Consider the following 19,303-nt stretch of genomic DNA (forward strand, 5'->3'; position numbering starts at 1 on the left):
GAGTGCTAAGATAAATCAGAGGAAGGGAATTTAATTACTCTGTGGTTATTTGATCAATATGTGTTGCTCAGAATTTGATTCCTCCCAGCCTTACTAGTGTAAAAATACCTCCATCTAGTGGTTTTTGAAAGAACTCGTCTTTTTTATTGATAGTATACAATACTTCATCATTATTATGATAAAATACTTTTTAAATGTCAAAATTTCTTCCTACTACAGATTTTGAAGTTTTCTGCAAGGCTGCATAATTATTTTAAGACAATTTCAATAAATGACTTATAGCAAAATTCTACCTTGAAATAGCTGAGTTGACCAAAAAAGTGTCTCTGTTGGCCTTTTTCATAAATGATGTCGTAGCAACTGTCCCATCCTAAGTTTTTGTCTGAGTCCAGTCGCAAGTACTTGTAGTCATTGACAATGTATACAGTCTGACAGTTAATTACAGTCGGTTAGAGGAGTGTTGCATTTTTCCTAAAATTACGGACTAGTTCCTTTGTTTTCAAAACATTTAACTCCAAAGAGAATTTATCAGACATTTAGTAAAAGCATTTAGAATGGACCTATGATGATTTTCTTTAATAAGCTGACCAGGACTGTGTCATTAGCAAATTTATGAGATGTCTGTGTGTTTGCTCTTCAATCATTGATGTACAAAATGTACAGTAGGAGGGAAAAGACTCGGTCCTGTAGTGATCCAGTGAAAGTGTAGTAAATGTCAGATAACCATTTCCTCAATCTGGTCTGTTGAGATCTGTTTGTTAAGAATAGAGCCCATCCTTCCTGGTCACCTGCTTGAGGTCCCAGTAGTCCACACAGAATTGGAAGGAGTCATCCTTCTTCTTGATGAGCGCTGGCTTGAAGAGCAATTGGCTGTCTGAGGGCTCCACAATGCCAGCATTGGTCAGTTCTTCCATCACTTAACAACAGGGGTGGCAACCAGATGGGTGAAGCTGTCCCTATGTTTGATATAGTGTTGCACCAGGCTGGTATGAGTGCTGTCCTCATCCTGAGCTGCAAAGGTGTCCTGGAAACCCCACAAAAGTTCTATAAACTGGCACTGCTGACCTAATCTGAGGCCTGGACAGCTGCATTGCCACATATCTTCGATGGCCTTATCCACTGATGCACTCCTTTCTGACTAAGGGAAATTCCCTCCTTTCTGTTGGCCTCAGCATGGGGGTATTCCCTATATCTTCAGCAGGAGGTCTGGGCTCCCCACCCCCAGAAGGTGCCTTCATGTCATGCCTTCCCTGACATGAAGTTAGTCCCTTCTTAACTTCTCCCCAACACTGCTGTGAGGCACTCTCCTTCCTTTCAGTGCATGCAGGTTGGTGCTGGGTGGACTGCCCCTTGTGATTTTGCCCAAAGGTGGGGTCTTCATGCCCAGGGTGTCCAAGTACCTCTTGCCACCCCACCCTGGTGCTATTCTGAACTTCTGATGTCCATGTCCATGTAGTATTCATCTATAAATCAGATACCAATCACCATCCTCTGACAGCAGTGAATCCCACTACGCCAAAACGACAGCCTTATGTAACAAGTGAATTCAAGGCCACTGAGGGCTTGGGGGATCATGTCCCTATAATGTGCTCATGGGCTGATATAAAGATATGAACTACCCTATTTTTAATTGTTTTTTGCTTTCAGGTGCCCACAAAAAAGCTGAAAAAATATGAAAAGGAGTATCAGTCTATGCGTGAGAACCAGCTGCAGCAGGAAGATCCTATCGACCGGTACCAGGTAAGAGAAGACTGCTTTCATCAGAAACCACAGAATGCCAGTATGACTGAGACCTGCAAAAACATGTCATTATAAACAAGACTTTTCTAGCTGCCTAATACTGTAACCCAGACTCATCTTCAGTCAGACCTTATTATGGTGAATCTCTCTCAACAGCTGGACAGTTGTTGCAGTATTTGGAAAACTACAGTGCCTTATGGGTGCTTTACACCTGGCAGCCCTTTCTGTAAAACAGTTGCTAGTATGTAAATACACACTTTCCTAATTGGCACTGACAGTTTTTTGGAGACAGTACTGTAACAACAGTTTAATGGCAGCTGACGATGAAAAGTTGTTCCTCTTGATTTTCAAGTGTTTAGCATGTTACTATGTATATAAGATAAGATAAGATCACTTTATTGGCCATATACAATTTCTTGTATTAGGAATTTGTCTTTTTGCATACCCCAGCTTGCTCTCCATGAGACACACAGACACACAGACAGGGAGAGAAGCTTGGACACAGCTTTCTGTCACTGTGCAGATTATTTACTCAATGTGTCACATTAGGACATTTTGTAGCAAATGTAAGTTTTAGCAATGACTGTTATCAACAATTACCAATATTAAATCTTAGAAAAGAGAATTGTTAAAGAATTGTAGAGAGGGGGTAGAAGCTCCTAGAAAAAGTATTTGATGATAGTGCACATTTTGATTTGTGAACTAATCATAAACCTCTTTCATTAAAGCAAGAGGAGGGAAGAGTCAGAGCTAGGAGTAACACTGTTTTTTACAGAGGAAACTTAGCAAAACTATGGTAGGAAGAGAGAACAAAATAATTTAAACACCAAAAAACAAAACTATAAAATCCATGACCCATCTTGCATCTTACAATATTGCATTGCACCCTGCTGTATGTACATCATATAGACACTGTATTCTTGGCTTTAATACAGTGTCCTTCAGAATGATTGGCACCCTTGTTAAAGATGATCAGAAAAGGCTGTGTCTTTGTTGTTTAGCAGCTTGATCTTACACAGAAAATATGAGAGAAATCTAACGTTTTAGTGGGGTAAAATTACTCAAAAGAAAAAAAATCCTTATAAAAAATGTGTCCCAATTATTGGCACCCCTAGTAATTCCTATAAACAAAATCTAATTAACATATATTCCCATTCATATTTTACCTTTTTTAAGCACACCTGAGTCTTTAGGAACTCTTAAGTGGTCATCCCTGACTTCTGGTTTCACTGGGGTATAAATATGAGGTGACACGCAAGCCAAACACCCTTAGTCATCCATCAACATGGGGAAGATCAGAGAATACACAAATGGTAAAAGGTTGTTGACCTTCATATATCAGGCAATGGCTATACAAAAAATAGCTTCATACCTGAAAATACCCATCTCCACTTAAGAAAATAATTAAGAAGTTTCAAACAACTGGAGGTGTGATGAACCTGTCTGGAAGAGGACGCAAGTGTATTTTGCCCCCACGCACAATGAGGAGGATGGTTCGAGAGGCAAAACTTTCTCCAAGGATCACAGTTGGACAATTGCAAGAGTTGGTTGCATCCTGGGGTCAACAAGTCTCCAAAACTACAATTAGACGCCACCTCCATACCAACAACTATTTGGAAGGCTTGCCAGAACATAGCCTCTGCTGTCATCAAACCACACATGTATGTGCCTGGAGTTCGCTAAACATCACTGGAACTTTGATTCCACTGGAACCAGGTTCTATGGTCAGATTAGACAAAAATACAACTTTTTGGCAACAAACACCAGAGGTGGGTTTGGCGTAAAAAGAGTCAAGGTCATGCAGAAAAGAACCTAATCCCCACTGTGAAGTGTGGTGGTGGATCTTTGATACTGTGGGGCTGTTTTTGTTTTCCAAATGCCCTGGGAATCTTGTTAGGATACATGGCATCATGGACTCCATCAAATACCAGGAGATTTCAGATAAAAATCTGGCTGCCTCTGCCAGTAGGCTAAGACTGGGTCGTGGTTGGATCTTCCAGCAGGACAGTGATCCAAAGCATACCTCCAAATCCACAAAAAAATGTTTCACTGACCACAGAATCAAGCTTTTGCTTGATTTTTCCCAGTCCCCTGACCTAAATCCCATTGAAAACCTGTGGGTTGAGCTGAAAAGGAGAGTCCACAAGCAAAGACCAAGAACTCTGAAGGATCTGGAGAGATTTTGTATGGAGGAATGGTCTCAGTTCCCTTTATATGTGTTCTCCCACTTCATCCAGCATTATAAGAGAAGACTCAATGATGTTATCTTGGCAAATTGAGGGTACTGAATGCAGGGGTGCGAATAATTGTGATTATTATTTATTTTTTATAAGGATTTATTTCTTTGAATAATTTTACCTCACTGAAAGGTTAGATTTCTCTCATATTTGCAGTGTAAGATCAAGCTGATAAACAACAAAGACATTTTTTCACAGCCTTTTTTGCTCATCTTTACCAAGGGTGCAAATAATTCTGGAGGGAACTGTAGATGATACTGCCTAACTTGATTGCGAAGCCCCTGATTTTCATGCAAACCATCGTTTTCCTGGGTGATCCCCACATGATCTTCCTCTTCTTTCAGTTTGTTTTTGTTTAGACCCTTCCATCAGTATCAGCCTGCGCACAAGAGAGGGACAGTTGTTTATCTGGCATTAGGAGCGAATGTGATGGTCAGTCTGCGACCAGAGAACTTGGAGCCCTGAAATGAAAAGACAGTGGTCTGAAGGGGTTTGCAATGAAAGAGGCTGAAGTAGTCTCTGACTGAGTCATTGTTCTCTCTCTTTAGAGGAGGTTAAGATTTACTCCACTATTTCTGAGTATTAAGTTGGCTTCAATCACATGACATTTAAAAACAATCCAAATTTTGGGACATCTTAAGAGGCTGTTCTAATAAAAAAAATAGATCACAAAAAGGTAACCAATGTGTTGCTTTTATCGCAAAACAAGCTTTTAATGATATATTACCTCCTTTAAAGAATAATTTGTATTAAATTTCTTTGTAAAAGTTTTTGAACAATGTGATTCACCAGTGAAGTGTTTTGAGTCTTGCTGATAAAATCAAAGACCTTCATGCTGCAATGAGTGGCAGAAGCTAAAGACTTGTGATTTCAAAAGTAGGAAAAGAATTTCACCTATCAAATTTGCGGCTATAGTGTAAATGAAATAATTGCTTTTTGGCTGCACCTATCACCTATTAAAGGTGGGCTCACACCTGAAGAAGGTTCCACGGCCGAAACGTTGTATTTTATTTCTTCTCTTTTCAGCATGGAATAAACCTATTACTTGTTCCTTTGCAGCCTACGCATGCTGACACAGCTACCCACCTGACCTATCACCTATAGTCCTGTGTGAGAAAATTTGGTTTTTCAGGGCAAAAAATACAGCAAATCAAAGTAATTTTAGTATCACTGCATGGTTCCCTTGCATAAAGGATGTAAATCAGAAAGAAAGTTCAGACTTTTACTATTCAAATGATTTTGGGATATGCAAAAGTCACTGCTCAATCCCAACACTGACAAAAAAACATCTTAATCTGCTTTTGCATTTCCCTCCCATTTAGAAAAAGGAAGAAGAATTCAGATGAACCTCTTTGAACCTCAGGTGTTATACTCAGATTGCTGGATTAAGGATAAAAACAGCTTCAGCACAAACAGGGCCTAAAAGAAACAGTTACAGAAATTATCAACAAACACTCAGATCACAGAGCTCAGTTTAATTTGTCTTTGCAAGGCATAGACCATTGTAAATCTTGCTGAGAAAATTAGGCATTAATCTCTGCACAACAATGGGGCAAAAAGTAAATCTTGTGTTCTACAGAAGAATTTAAATTACATGACTAAGGTTGCCTGTGACTCAATTAGTGACAGTGACTATCACTAGTCACATTATCACTATGTGTGTACTTAGTGCAGTTCTGAAAACTGCAAACTGCTTGAAACTTGGGAGGCATGACCAGTGATGAAAAGTGAAGAGGCAAGGCACCAAGTCACAGGAACAATGGCTTCATCTATATAGGACAGCAGGAACAATGGCTTAATCTATATAGAATGGATCGATTCTGTTATTCCTGGTCTTCAGAAATGACAAGGAAATACACTGAACACCCAAGTAACGCTTGGGTGGAAAATCTAAGGCTTTTGCTTGATTTGGAGTACTCCAAATGTTGTTCTTTTTTAAATGAATCGACATTATTTCGTCACAACACTTGTGACAATCAGAGGTGTTTAAATTCAGTTCTCTGGACTAACTTCAGCACCTGTACTGCAAGCTTCCATTCCGGAGAACCAGATATGTAAAAGACTTAAGGCTAACCTGGAGACAGTGAAAAACAATTGGGTTTCCATTTTAATGATCTAAACAGCAGGGGCTGTATCTTTACTAAAGCACGGAAATGTCAGGGAGGTATGGAATAAAGTAAAGTGCTGAGCTGGGGTACAGCTGGGGCGGTACTAGTTCCCTTTAATCTGAAGGTCCATGGTGATATGGGTGGATGCTAAGTTCAACTAACTTTCAGTCCAAATCAGGGGTTTCCAACCCTGATAAAACCCAGGTTGTATAGATTGCCACTATACTGAGTCACCAATTCCTAAAGATCCTGGAGCAAATAAAATGTGTAAATTGGGAGCAGTAATAGGTGATTTGCTAATTTAAATAATTTAGAAATCATTTGAGTATACTGTCCAAGTTTGAGTCAGCCCTCAGATACCAGAGGTCTCTTTATTGACGTGCTTACCTGTTTTAATACTTAGGTGTCCTCAATGTTTGGAAACTGGAGGCCTTTAAGACCAATTGGTGCTCTCCAGGAACAGGATTTGGATCCAAGCAGCCTTCTTAGCTGAAACTTCTTTGCAGTGTTGACACAGTCTGGTTCCAATAGCACTAGTGCAAAGTAGTGAAAAACAGTGGCTTGATTAATGAAAAATGAGTTATTGCATTTCTATATTGCTTTCATCCCAGATGATCCCAAATCAATTTACATGTATGAGGAGATTTGTGGTTTACAGTGTTGGTAATGGTGTGGTTTCCACATGGAGGAAAAAAATTCCCCCCTCTCCAATGTTTTCATTTGTAAAATAGTCCCTTATAATTTAAGGTGTCACCTCATTATAGTTTTCATTTGCTGTTGTATTTAATTAAATCTGACTGTTCTGTGTACTACAAGCTATAAAAATGGGTTGAAATAACTGTCCCTCTGCTCTGAGATGCATTTACTGAGATTTAACTGACCATTCTTTGGAATAGTTTCTTCAAGCTAATCTTCCATTCTAATGAAATATTAATTCCTGACTTGTTTATTCCTCTTTTCATTAATGAAAATATTTGTTTTTAAATCAATTTTTCAGGTCAAAAAGCTACTTAAAGGTGTTTTATTTATTTTTTGTACAATAAGCAAGAGAATTTAAGAAATGCATGTCACCTGGTCATAGACTAGCTTTTCTTGTTAAATTAATTTATACCTTAATCCATTACAGTACTGTTTTTGCTGCATTTGATTCCAATAAATACTTTGCATTTTCAAAAATGCTTTCGCAGAAGAGTTTTTTATGTATGAAACCAGATGGACAATTTTGTTTTAATTCTCAACTTATATTAACAAAAACATGTGAACCACAAGACTACAAGTATAAGGTCTCAGGTAAAAAAAAACACCATCCTGAAAATAATCTCATTTCCTTTTTGGTCAACTAGGAAGCACAGAGCATCTAGGTGATTACCAAATAAAATGAGACAATTGAACTAGCTAATTGAGCTGAGCTAGCTTGAGCTTGCTAAAGCAGACAGGACAGAAGCAGGCATGCATGCCATACAGTAGATAACATTAATACTGTCAGATGTTACAGGAAAAAAGTTTTTATTAATGTTGTTTTTTTTCTAGTTTGTCACTGAAGACCTTTAGTTTGTCAAGAATTAGAAAACATCACTGGAGTTTCTGCCCATTATTTTTTACTTCAATAAATCTGAAACTGTAAAACTGTTTCCAAAGCAAATATATTCCAAAGCAAACCTTACAGTTGTCTCATTAAACATAACTGCTCGTTTTTACTCTTTAAGAATAAGCAGAGCATCTGCTCCTGCATGCCTTCTGTTATTTTTGTGCCTATGCCTCCTTTTTTATCAGGCCTCCTCAGCCAATCATATCATTTTGGCAGAAATAGCATTTACATAAAGCCAGAACTAGAGGAAGTTTCTTCTGAGCTGAAGTGAGTCTGGCCCAGAGCTTACAAGCACTGTTGTACATGTCCTGCAGTTACTAGTTCAAAATGTAGTGTCTTTTTTGTATGCCAGTGTAAAGCAACTGTTTATGAAACCCAAAGAAGGTAAGCAACAATTTTACTAAGCCAGTGCTTATGCATTTGCTTTTTAGTGCATTTTGCTTTTTATTTTTTATGTGTCTGAGCTTAAAGCTCAAGAACTATTGCATTCTTGTTTAATGAAGTGTTTGTGTTAACCATGCCATATACTGTAGTTTTTCAAGGGTTTTTCTTGATCTTATTTATTTAAAGATTACAAGTCATCTTGTAAAGTGGTCCCCAGCAGTTCTTTTGTTGAAACATGCTGTCTTTGTGTGACATCTTAATCAGTCCTAGATTCTGATAGAGAACTGATAGAAGCTTTCTATAGAATATAGTTTAATCAATACTAGTGAGCAGAACGACACCGGATTGTTATCCTTCCTGGTATGCAGCAATCTTGACAAACATTTATTGAGAACAAACTATTGATATCTCTTGGACAAATTTCAAAACAAGAGCTTTTACCAATACTGTTAACAGTACTTTGAAAAGCTTTCTAATTGCAAAGAATTTTAATAGTAACATTTTAAAAGGTCAAAAGGTTACAGTGACCCTGACCAGGAAAAATGGTGAAAATGAATGGATGTAGAAATGTTTTGTGATTTAAAATGCAGTGAAAAAAGACTCAGAACAAATACAATAGTTCACCATGACTATCTGAATATACTTGGACAGCAAGAGCTCTGGTTTCTGTTATTTCTTTATGATTAGGCTCAGAACTTTAAACCACACTTGGTTTTGCACATGCGTGTGTGTAGCTCTATAATGGTAAATGTTTTGTTGACATTCCAATACAATGAACTGACAACAAAACGGAAGTGTGAGCACCAAGGAAATGTATGAAAATGCTGTTTCATATCCTTCCTGGTAAACTAGGTCAAAAGCATGCTAAAAATAATTTCTACTTAGGTTTCTTAATAAGGAACTTTTACTCAATTAATTGCAATATGAAGCACTTTGTAGGAAACGCCTCATTAGTCTGATTTGTTGGAGCAAGGGTTTTGTTGGTTGAAATGATTTTAAAATCAGAGTGCAGATATCTCTGGAGGATCGGTGCTAGGAAAGTGAAAAGGAGGTCTGTGAGTGCTCATGAGTGTCAGGTGATCTGCCTATCTCCCTTAGTAACAAATTAATTGAAATGAAATTCTCTAGTGATGTGCTGTTTCCTGTCACAACTCAGATGTCATAAGACTGCTGCTGGACTTCAGGAATATTTGTTTTTTCCCAGTCTCCATCCTAGATTTAGAAGATTCTGTTTTTGTATGTAGTGCACGGCTATATTATTGCAAACAACTGCTTTAAGATGTTTACTGTTAAATTAAACTTTTTTAAAACACAACATGGACTACACTCCTCAAATGCTAAGATCCCTTGCAGGTTTGCTGTTTAGAACTTTTCTGAAAAAATCCTGGGAACCATTAAACATGGCAAAACAGAAAGGTAGCTCCAGATTGTGTCTAATTTGTAGGCATGCCATCATAATTGCTGATGAGTTGTTCACTTTATAAATAGCTAAGACATTTTGTGTGAAATTGAAAGTTAAGATAGATTACAAATGGCCTATCTAGCCTGCTGGGTAGTTAGAATATTGCAAAAAAGGAACTAGTACATTGTATTTAATAGTAAATGCAAATGTTAATAAATGATAAATTAATAAATTAACATTTATAGAAAGAAAACTAGGGCCTGGTAATAACTTTGGCTGAGTTCTGCCATACTTTTACATGGTATCTTATTGTAAGGTGAGAAAGACTGGGGCTGGGAAACACGATTACCTGTTGGAATAACTGCAGCAGTACTTGTAAATCAAGTTTAAAAAATACATGTATTACTTAAATCACATAAAGGATGTAATTAACTCTTATTTTATGATTCATACACAGACGTATTACTCAGTGCTTCTTCCTGTGTACATAGTGAAATCCTGTTAGCCACAAGTAGTTGTGTGAGATGCACTATGACATCTTGCTGCACTATGACACCATAACTGTATACCAAGATGTACACCTGCTTAAAACACAACTCTGTTTTAATAAATTATGCTTTACTTTGATTAAATATTAGGTTAAATCATTGCACCAATTAAACAACTTGAACAGGACAGGTATTTAGATATTAACCACAGTTACATGCTGACATAATCAAGCAGTGTTCCAGTATGCACACTTGCAGTCTTGTTCCATTAATATGCACGTTCCCGCTTAGGTCTTAGAGTGTCTCATTTCTAATTTGTGTTTCACAAGAGTGCTCACAAGCGCCCACAATGGACCCTTCTCTGAAGTCTGTATCGGAGTGGACTTCACTAAAGGAAATTACCCCCTTCCATTCGAAATGGTGACGTTTCATGTTTTAACCTATCAAATCTGAGAGATGTTGCCATGGAGAATAAAATATTCACATGTTAGTAAAATTAAACTTTTTAGTTATAAAATGTATAATATTTTATGTAAAAACAAATTTCATTTAGGCTGCTTTAGATTCATATGTATTCTAGGTACGTAGTGTTGACATAAAGCTATTATTTCATAACCCCATTTTGACTGATTTGACTATTCATTTACCTGCAGTGTAATTATACACTGAAACGCTAAATATTTAATAGTACAAAGCTGGTTTACTCTCTGCACTTTTGAAATCAGTCATGTTTAGCATGAATGAATACATTGTTTGACTTGTATTGTCATTTTTGTACTCAGACAGAACAAATGTACATGAAATGTATTTAATAGTACAAAAACAGCGGTATTGCCAAGTTTTCCTTAGTTTTCAAGATTCAAAATTTCTGTATTTGTCATATACAACATATGTATTGGGATGTTTACGTGTTCAGCTGTTATTAGAGTATTAGAGAAAAAAATAGGCACAAATAACAGACATGGACAATAAATTTAGACAATAGACGTTATAATACAGCCAAGACAGCAAACAGTGCAGTACCTTAAAGTGCAGGTGCTAATATGAGTTGTTTATAATGCAGACTGTTTGGGGGAAGAAACTTCAAAATCTATTCGTCAGTGTTCTGGTACAGCAGTACCTCCTACCAGAACCCAGGGATGAAAACAGATCTGGGCCAGGGTGAATTGGGTCCCGATGCTCGAGCCTGTTTTGGCAGCGGTCGAGACATATCCGGTCAATGGTGGGTAGCTCAGTCCCAATGATTTGGGAGCTACTATGTAATTCTATACCATTGTATAGGAATGCATGCTACGAACATGTCAGGACACACTTAGTCATATTACGGTACAAATCGGTGAGTGTTGTCTTGCTCATCCCCCACTTCCTTAACTGTCTCAGGAAGTGAAGGCGCTGGTGAGCTTTAGTGAGGATGGCAGCAATGTTCTCTGACCAGATCAGCCTCTCAGTGATCTGAAGGTCAAGGAACCTGAAGGTGCTGACAGTTTTGACTGGAGCCCAGTGAATGATGATGGGTGTGCGACATCCTTCGTGCCTCCTGACGTCTACTGTCTCTTTTGTTTTGCCGATGTGTTCTACTACCTTTTACTACTTCGTACACTTCTACTACCTCGTACCTGTAGGCAGTTTCATCATTGTTGCTGATAAGACCAAGTCCTGTGATGTCATCAGCAAACTTGATGATTCGATTGCCCTTAAATCTAGCAACAAAGTCATGTGCAAATAGAGAATACAGCCGTGGGCTCAGGCAGCAGCCCTGGGGGGCCCCTGTGTTGAGGATCAGAGGGAATAAGGTTTTGTTTCCAATCCTCACCACTTGGGGTCTGCCTGTCAGGAAGTCCAGGACCCAGTTGCAGATGGAGTTGCTGAGGCCCAGACCCCCGAGTTTTACCACTAGTCTGCCTGGCACAATTTTGTTGAAGGCTGAGCTGAAGTCAATAAATAACATCCTGGCATAGGTGTTCCTCTTTACTTCTTCCATTTTGAGTCGAGTCCGTTTAACCTGAACAAACATGTTAAATGTTATGTTATGAAACTTTTGCGAAAGAATAGACAAAATGGCATTCAGTTTAATTGAACTGTAAGTGGAGAATGGATATTTTTTTAAAACAATTCTCTGCTGACTTGCAGTTAACTACTGGTAAAGGAGCAGCACTAAAGATGGAAACAGAACGCACTTTGACCTGAGCCTTAACCAGCAAATGACATCATATTACGCTCTTTATAATGGTGCACTCTCAGATGTTCACACACTTACACACTATGTCACCGAAGTGCAGACTTGAAGAAAGGTTTTAGGGCTTAGTGGGGCATCTGGAACACTTCCTTACTGGGACCCAGTATATGAAACTATTTTTTTCCATAATTGATTAAACATTTTAAAGTGTTCACTAAAATTAACTTAGTCAGTTTTACTGGTATCTGTTTTGTCTTTAAATTAAAAACGACTGCGAAACGAAAACGACTGCGTGGTTTTCAGAATGGAATGAAGCAGGAACACAGCTCTGACGTGGGTTGACAGCACATTATTAACACCGCTGAAGAGGGTTACACAGGGACATAGGGAATACAGCACAACACTTAAACTATACACAGACACGAAAGGGAAGAGGGCATCTCACAGCCCCCATCCCGCTATATACAGTCCGCTAGTCCCACCCCTCAGGCGCCATTCCCAGCCCACCTTGCGTAGCCATCTACAGTGGACGGTGCAGCCGCTACAGTGTCCCACATGAGCACTACATGTACATTATTTAAAATATGAAGTTAAAACTTTTTTTTCTGCAACTGTGTTGCATTGCGTTGCAACTTTTGTGATATCAGTTTTTGTCAGAGGTTTTGTGATCTCTTGATAAGCGTTTTGAAATGGGAGCCATCTAAGATGATGCTGGTCCTTGTGTTAGTTTATTTTCTATTGCAACCCTGGATTTCCAGTAATTTCCTGTCCAAAGAAAGTATTTTTACACATCTGTAGCAAATACAGGAAACATTGAGCATAAGTGTTTTTTTCGTATCAATACGCTATATGAGATCCATAAGGTAAATCATGTTGCTGCTGCAAGTCGTGTCCAGAATTCCAATCCAGTGTCACAGTATGGTGCCACGGGAAAGTGTGTTGTAGGAGTTGTCTTCCATCTGATGAGATGTTGAAATGAGATGCTGCCTATAGTTAATTAAGATCCCAAGGCACTGTCTGTAATATTTAGGATTTTAACTCTGGTGTCATTAATTCTTTGTTCAATTTGATCTGCTATCTCATCTGCTATGCAATGGGATTTCTGCCAATATCTGTTGCCCATGTTATTAATGTATGCTACAAAATTGCAAGGAATTATGTACAGAATAAATTCTGTCATAACTAGCATCTGTACAATCAGACATCAACAATGAGAGCGATGGGGTTGCTGTGTGCTTATCAGATATATTATGGTTTGCTGTTGTAGAGAAAACCGGTTCATAGCCGTTCAGGGACGCCAAATATGTAATGTTAGTGGCTCTCTGAAGGCACCAGTTCTGTAGGGTTTGGGCATTTACTGAGACAATTATTAATTGTAGCAGTAAATCACAAAGTTGATTCTGTTGATGGCTTTAGAATCCAACCATGCGACATAACTCAAACAACGCGCACACACAGGTACTAATACACGAGGATACATTTATTAATACATAGAATATGCATATAAACCTAACAGATCTTAGCGAGAGGGTTATCAGAATACAAACGTTATATATTCAATCAGTTACAAAGAGTTACACATCAAGAGGACATACGTTCAGTATATCATTCATTAAGACCGTTTCGTAAAGTGAACTTGGTTACAACTTCTACATTAGATACTCAAACAAGTACATAACTCTTAGGAATTAAATTGATATCAACTGGTTGGGATAACAATTGAATTCTCGAGCTGTAATGCATTGAAGTTGAATACTCATCCAATCTCTGGGGATTCAGATCTCCTGCGGGCACAAAGAAACAGTTGCAGGCTGTTGCTGTCCAATCCGCGCTCTCTGGCTCGGTGCCAGGCTGTGCTGTGCGGCTTGCGACGGTGCGCTGCTGATGCTCACTGTTGGCTTTAACTAGCAAAGTTTGTGCACAGGAGAAAAGATGACTGTGGGTCCCAGCAAGTCAGGAAGAGGACCAGTTCGTTTATGATGAAGAGCTAGTTCTGAATAGTGATTCAGCTGTCCACAGTTCCGACCTGTTCACGAGGCCTGCTGCTGGTTACTCTCTGGCAACCTCCACTCTAGACTCTTAGAACAAAGGAAAGTTCTGGCACTCGGACACACTGGCCGTTCCGTGGTTGTCCGGGCTGAGTCTCAGGATGGTCAGGAGGCGCGCTGCGAGAATGTCCTGCCCTTGGGATTCTCCTTTGAATTCCTTCTGAATCTTGTCTGAATCTTGTTGAATCTGAATCTGAATCTGAATCTTGTCTGAATCTCCCTTTCTGAATCTCTCAGGCTCTCTGTGTTGCCTGTTTTTACCTGGAGGAACTTCAGCTCATTGATTGGCTGAAAGTTCCATGGGCATCAGAGTCCCACGTGGGTTACTCGGCCCTACCAGTCCCTGATTGGTTGATCAAGGTGAGATATGAGTCACTTAGTCCTGACACTTAGGAATGCAATCCAGATGTCCAACTCGCACTCCCTAGACAGATAGGCGCCAATGGGTGACCATTGATCATGATAGCCAGGCTTAGCTAAGTGCATCCCCCTTTGGGAGCTGTCCTTGGACCTTAAATCACCTTGCATGAATGGTTTCTCTGTGGCTGCACCACAGAGATGAACAGAGAAATGAGGCCTAATTTGGGAAAGCTCAGAAACACTTAATTCTGCATTATTATTAAGCCTCACCGCTACACTGTTCTGTATCTGATACTCAGTGATTAATTACTTGGTGAACAAAATTGGTTTTGACTTTAAAGAAGGGGACATCTGTTCATAATTTTTATTTGTCTCAATGCTGTCAGTTTATTGGCCCCACACTAATTAACTACTAAAGATAATGGTGAGTTGCTGTGTATAGAAAGGAATTGGCAAAGCAGTTATTCTGGTTAGATTATCAGCGGACGTCACGACCAATGTCTTTTATGTAAAAAAAATATTATTAATATCCCATTATTGTTTTTTTTTTAAAAATTTTAAATTTATTAGTTCAGATGTTTTAAATTCAACATTTAGCATTCTAGAACAAAATAATTGGTTCTCTAAAACAAGGTAAACTCTCCTTAGTTCACATGGCTGTAGTCTGGAGTAAACTGAAAGGTTTTCCTTCAAGGCCCTGTTTGCACTGCAGTGTGAACAGTGGCCAGCTCAGCATCTTATGAGAAGTCCGTAGTAGTTGGTTTCCCATGAGGAGTCAGCAGGGTTAACGGTACATATGCCTGAGGTAACTGCTAGCCGTTAGCGTGGTGGATGACTGTCAGGCTTCTCCAGAGGGGCTTGCTAAAGGGATTTCCATGTTCCAGATCTGATTAAGGTAATCAGGTACTGTAATTTTTTTACATAATGAGATGTATTTCAATGTTTCGGGACTACATTGTTTTGTGACAAGACAGCCAGATACAATAGATAAAGCTTTTGTGTATCATGCAAAGCTCATTCTCTAATGTACAATGAAACAGCAAAAAATGTTTAAACTTATTGTTCCTAAAAAGCTTATTGTAACTAAATTATTTAGCTTTCTTAAATAAATATATTTATAAATGAAGTCTCATAATCTTTTAATGATGCAGAAATACATCATGTTCTGCTTTTCAAGTTATTATTATGAAATTATTCCAATCGCTTGTCTGCTGGACATTTTTTTAGGTTTTTTAAATTTTATGAGTGTTCTAATATCTCTCAACAGTATTTTACCATCTATCATACAGAGGTTTAACATGCCTGTATGGTATTCGTCTTAGTCGTACAGTGTGCCTTTTTATATTTCCCTATTTATACTTCCTTTCTTGTAAAGGAAGGTTTCTATCATATCACCCTGTAGCTCTCAACTGGCTACCCACTGAAGCTAAGCAGGGTTGAGCCTGGTCAGTACCTGGATGAGAGACCTCCTGGGAAGCTATGGTTGCTGCTGGAAGTGGTGTTAGTGGGACAAGTAATGGGTGTCCATCCTGCGGTCTGTGTGTGTCCTAATGCCCTGGTATAGTGGCGAGGACACTATACTGTAGTGGGGGCCGTCTTTCAGATGATACGTTAAACCTAGGTCCTGCCTCTCAGTGGTCATTAAAGATCCCTGGGCATTTTTTTCGATAAGAGTAGGGAGTTATCCCAGTGTCCAGGCCAAATTTCCCCCTCTGCCTTTACCGTGGCCTCCAAATTGTCCCCATGCATGATTGGCTTGCACTTGGCCTGCAGTGAACTGGTGCCCAGTTCAGGGTGTACCCTGCCTTGCTCTCATTGCTTGCCGGGTAGGCTCCGGCTTCCCGCGCCACCGTGTGGTATAACATGACATGACATAATGCCAATTAAATAGATCAATCTGTTAACTTCTATTGATGGATTTTGTTCAAAGCAGTGAAAGTCTGATACAATTAGCTTTTCCCAACCATTTCTCAAATGACCACAAACATTTTTGACTGCTATTTTTAATGGATTAAATCAAGTTAGTGGCTTGATATGGGATGTCCACCTAATCACCAGCTATCAGGTGGTATAACATTGTACAGAGTATTTATTAGACCTAGACCTATAGAAGACAGTACACAAATATATAATATAATGAATATAATGTTTTTTTCCAGAAATTTTAAAATCTTGTTTGAAGTAATTGACAATAGTAATTTTCTTGTAACTAACTGATGTTCATGTTAACTTGTCCAGTTAACCTGTGCACAGATGTACTCTTTTGGGTTAGTCAGCTCTTTGTGTGGCAACGCCATCTGATCCAATGCCCTTGTTTCTGTGACTGATTTCTGCAGATTAATTTTCTTAGACCTTTGGTTACTTCTGCATCGTCGGCATCTATTGTAGATTTCATTGGATGTATTATTAATATCTACAGGAAAGACAGGACCCTTGGCTCATGAGCCTCCTGTAAACACAGAAGGTGGAAAATTATCTTTGAAGCATACAAACAGGGAGAAATCGGTTTAAAAAAATAACAAATAATAAACTGTTTTCTAGCAGTTCTCTATCAGAATTAAGAAATCACTAAGGGAGCAAAAGTGTGCACGTCTGCAGCTTTGGCAAGTACAACTGTAACTGAGTATAAGTATTGCTTTAATGAACTTTCATGTCTTTCATATGATATACATAAGGACAATTGAGTAAACAGACATTGTGTGAGAGAATGCTAAAAATGTAAATTGTCCAGCAGAGCCATTATATCACTCAATGTCTCCACTCTGACTTAACCATCTGCTGTCTTCTGTTATCCTTCCACAGAGGGAGAACCGCCGGCTGCAGGAGGCTAGCATGCGTCTGGAGCAGGAGAATGATGACCTTGCTCATGAGCTGGTGACCAGCAAGATCGCACTGCGCAACGACTTGGACCAGGTCCCTGTCGCCACATTACTGCAATGCTTTTTTGCGAATGTGTATAACAGGACAGGACTTGGGCAAAGCACAGCAAACATTGCAAATCAAAGTGACAAAAAGTAAAATAAAAGCAATTAATATCAATGCATTTCATATACTGTACCATCTCCAAACATATTATTTGCAATGTAGGTTATTTGCTTATGTGGAAATTGATATACACATAGAAATTGAATGTTTCTAAATCATTTTTTAAATTATTTTTTTAATATTGAAGTACAGTATGAATATGGGCTGAATATTACTAAACTGTTCACTGGTGTAGGTGTGTCGTTTACTCCCCAGTGGGTCACTTACTGAGCTTCTGTCATTGGTTTCCTTAAAATATTATTTAATGCAATGCAGCCCAAAAAGACTGCTGTCCATAGTGTACATGCAAGGGTACGTAGATAACACTAATGGTAAACATGCATTGGAAAAACTTCCAAATAAATATAGTTTCTAGTGTGGGCATCTTGTTGGTGGCTGCAGTCAGTTTGTGTTGGATTTTAAGTGTATAAGGCTGCCTTTGGGCAAACTCAGGACCTGCTAGGTGTGACCCTGATGTGCTGCTCTCCTTTCAGGCAGAGGACAAGGCGGACGTCCTGAACAAGGAGCTGCTCAACACCAAGCAGAGGCTGGTGGTGATGGAGGATGAGAAGAGAAGACAGGAAGAGGAGACTGCCCAGGTATGGGAATGTGAGGGAACCCTGGGAAAAAGCCTTCAAAATCAGCATTCACAGCTGGCATATTCCTTTCTGCACCTCCTATAGAGCTCACTCTACTAACAGGGCAGATGGCAGCTCTTTGTTTTCTGCAAGTTGCATAGACTTTCTGTACAGATCACAGTGTACATTGGAAGTGCTTTTTGTGCAGCAGTAATGACCATTCGTGGAACACATGACAAAAGTTTATTTTCCCTCCCCTTAAGTTTCTTACTAACATATCCTTAATGGTAAGTACTCTGATCTCCAGTGGATGGTTCCATCTGTGCTTAGCATCAGAAGAGGTATATCTGTTAACTCTGTCCTGGCGTATACTGTTAAAATCTTCTGACTACAAAGGAATAAAGTAAAAACTGAGGAAACAATGAGGAGTACAATGCTTGATACAATACAGTCAATCTCTATTTTAAATCACTTGTTCACGTACAGTTAAAGACAGTATTGGTACTCTTGAAGACATAAAGTACTTTGGTGTTTTAATTGCCACTTCCAAGAATGAGTGTTGAGACAAATAATTATAGTTCATTAAGAAACTGACTCTGCAGCATCAGTTGCTCAATTATAATGGTATTATTAAAACTGAGATTATTATTACCAACACTAATTCTGTGACACTATCCCTGGCCTGGTACTCAGAACATGTGCCTGGCAGACAGCTGATGTCTGTACTGACATCTTCAACCTGTCCTTGGCCCAGGCTACTGTACCAAGCTGCTTCAAGACAACCACCATCGTGCCAGTACCAAATAAATCAGCACCCACATGCCTGAACAACTACCGCCCTATTGCACTCACCCCAATCATAATGAAGTGCTTTGAAAAACTACTTATACCACACATTAAGGCCAGCATCCCCAAAATACTTGATCCTCACCAGTTTGCTCAAACATCGCACAAAGCGCTCCACAGAGCATGCAATCTCTATAGCTTTACACACCATACTAACCCACCTGGATAAAAGGAATACCTATACAAAAATGCTGTTCATTTACTTCAGTTCGGCATTTAACACCATCATACCCACAAAATGTGCTACCAAACTCAGGGCTCTAGGTCTAGATACCACCCTCTGTAGGTGGATCCTAGACTTCCTCACCAGCAGACCCCAGCACC

General features: G+C 39.1%; 1 protein-coding gene across 2 annotated transcripts in view; it reads left to right on the forward strand.

Annotated features, from left to right (window-relative positions):
• Nucleotides 1-19,303, forward strand: part of rabgap1l (RAB GTPase activating protein 1-like) — a 423,532-nt gene that overhangs the window by 398,231 nt on the left and 5,998 nt on the right. For both annotated transcript variants that reach the window (XM_088598822.1, XM_088598823.1), the window contains 3 exons: nt 1,648-1,740; nt 17,334-17,444; nt 18,050-18,154. In XM_088598822.1, coding sequence (XP_088454948.1) covers nt 1,648-1,740; nt 17,334-17,444; nt 18,050-18,154 — 309 coding nt within the window. The remainder of the gene's footprint in view (nt 1-1,647; nt 1,741-17,333; nt 17,445-18,049; nt 18,155-19,303) is intronic.

The sequence above is a fragment of the Lepisosteus platostomus genome, chromosome 11, assembly GCF_059453375.1.
Source record: "Lepisosteus platostomus isolate fLepPlt1 chromosome 11, fLepPlt1.hap1, whole genome shotgun sequence".
Taxonomy (NCBI): domain Eukaryota; kingdom Metazoa; phylum Chordata; class Actinopteri; order Semionotiformes; family Lepisosteidae; genus Lepisosteus; species Lepisosteus platostomus.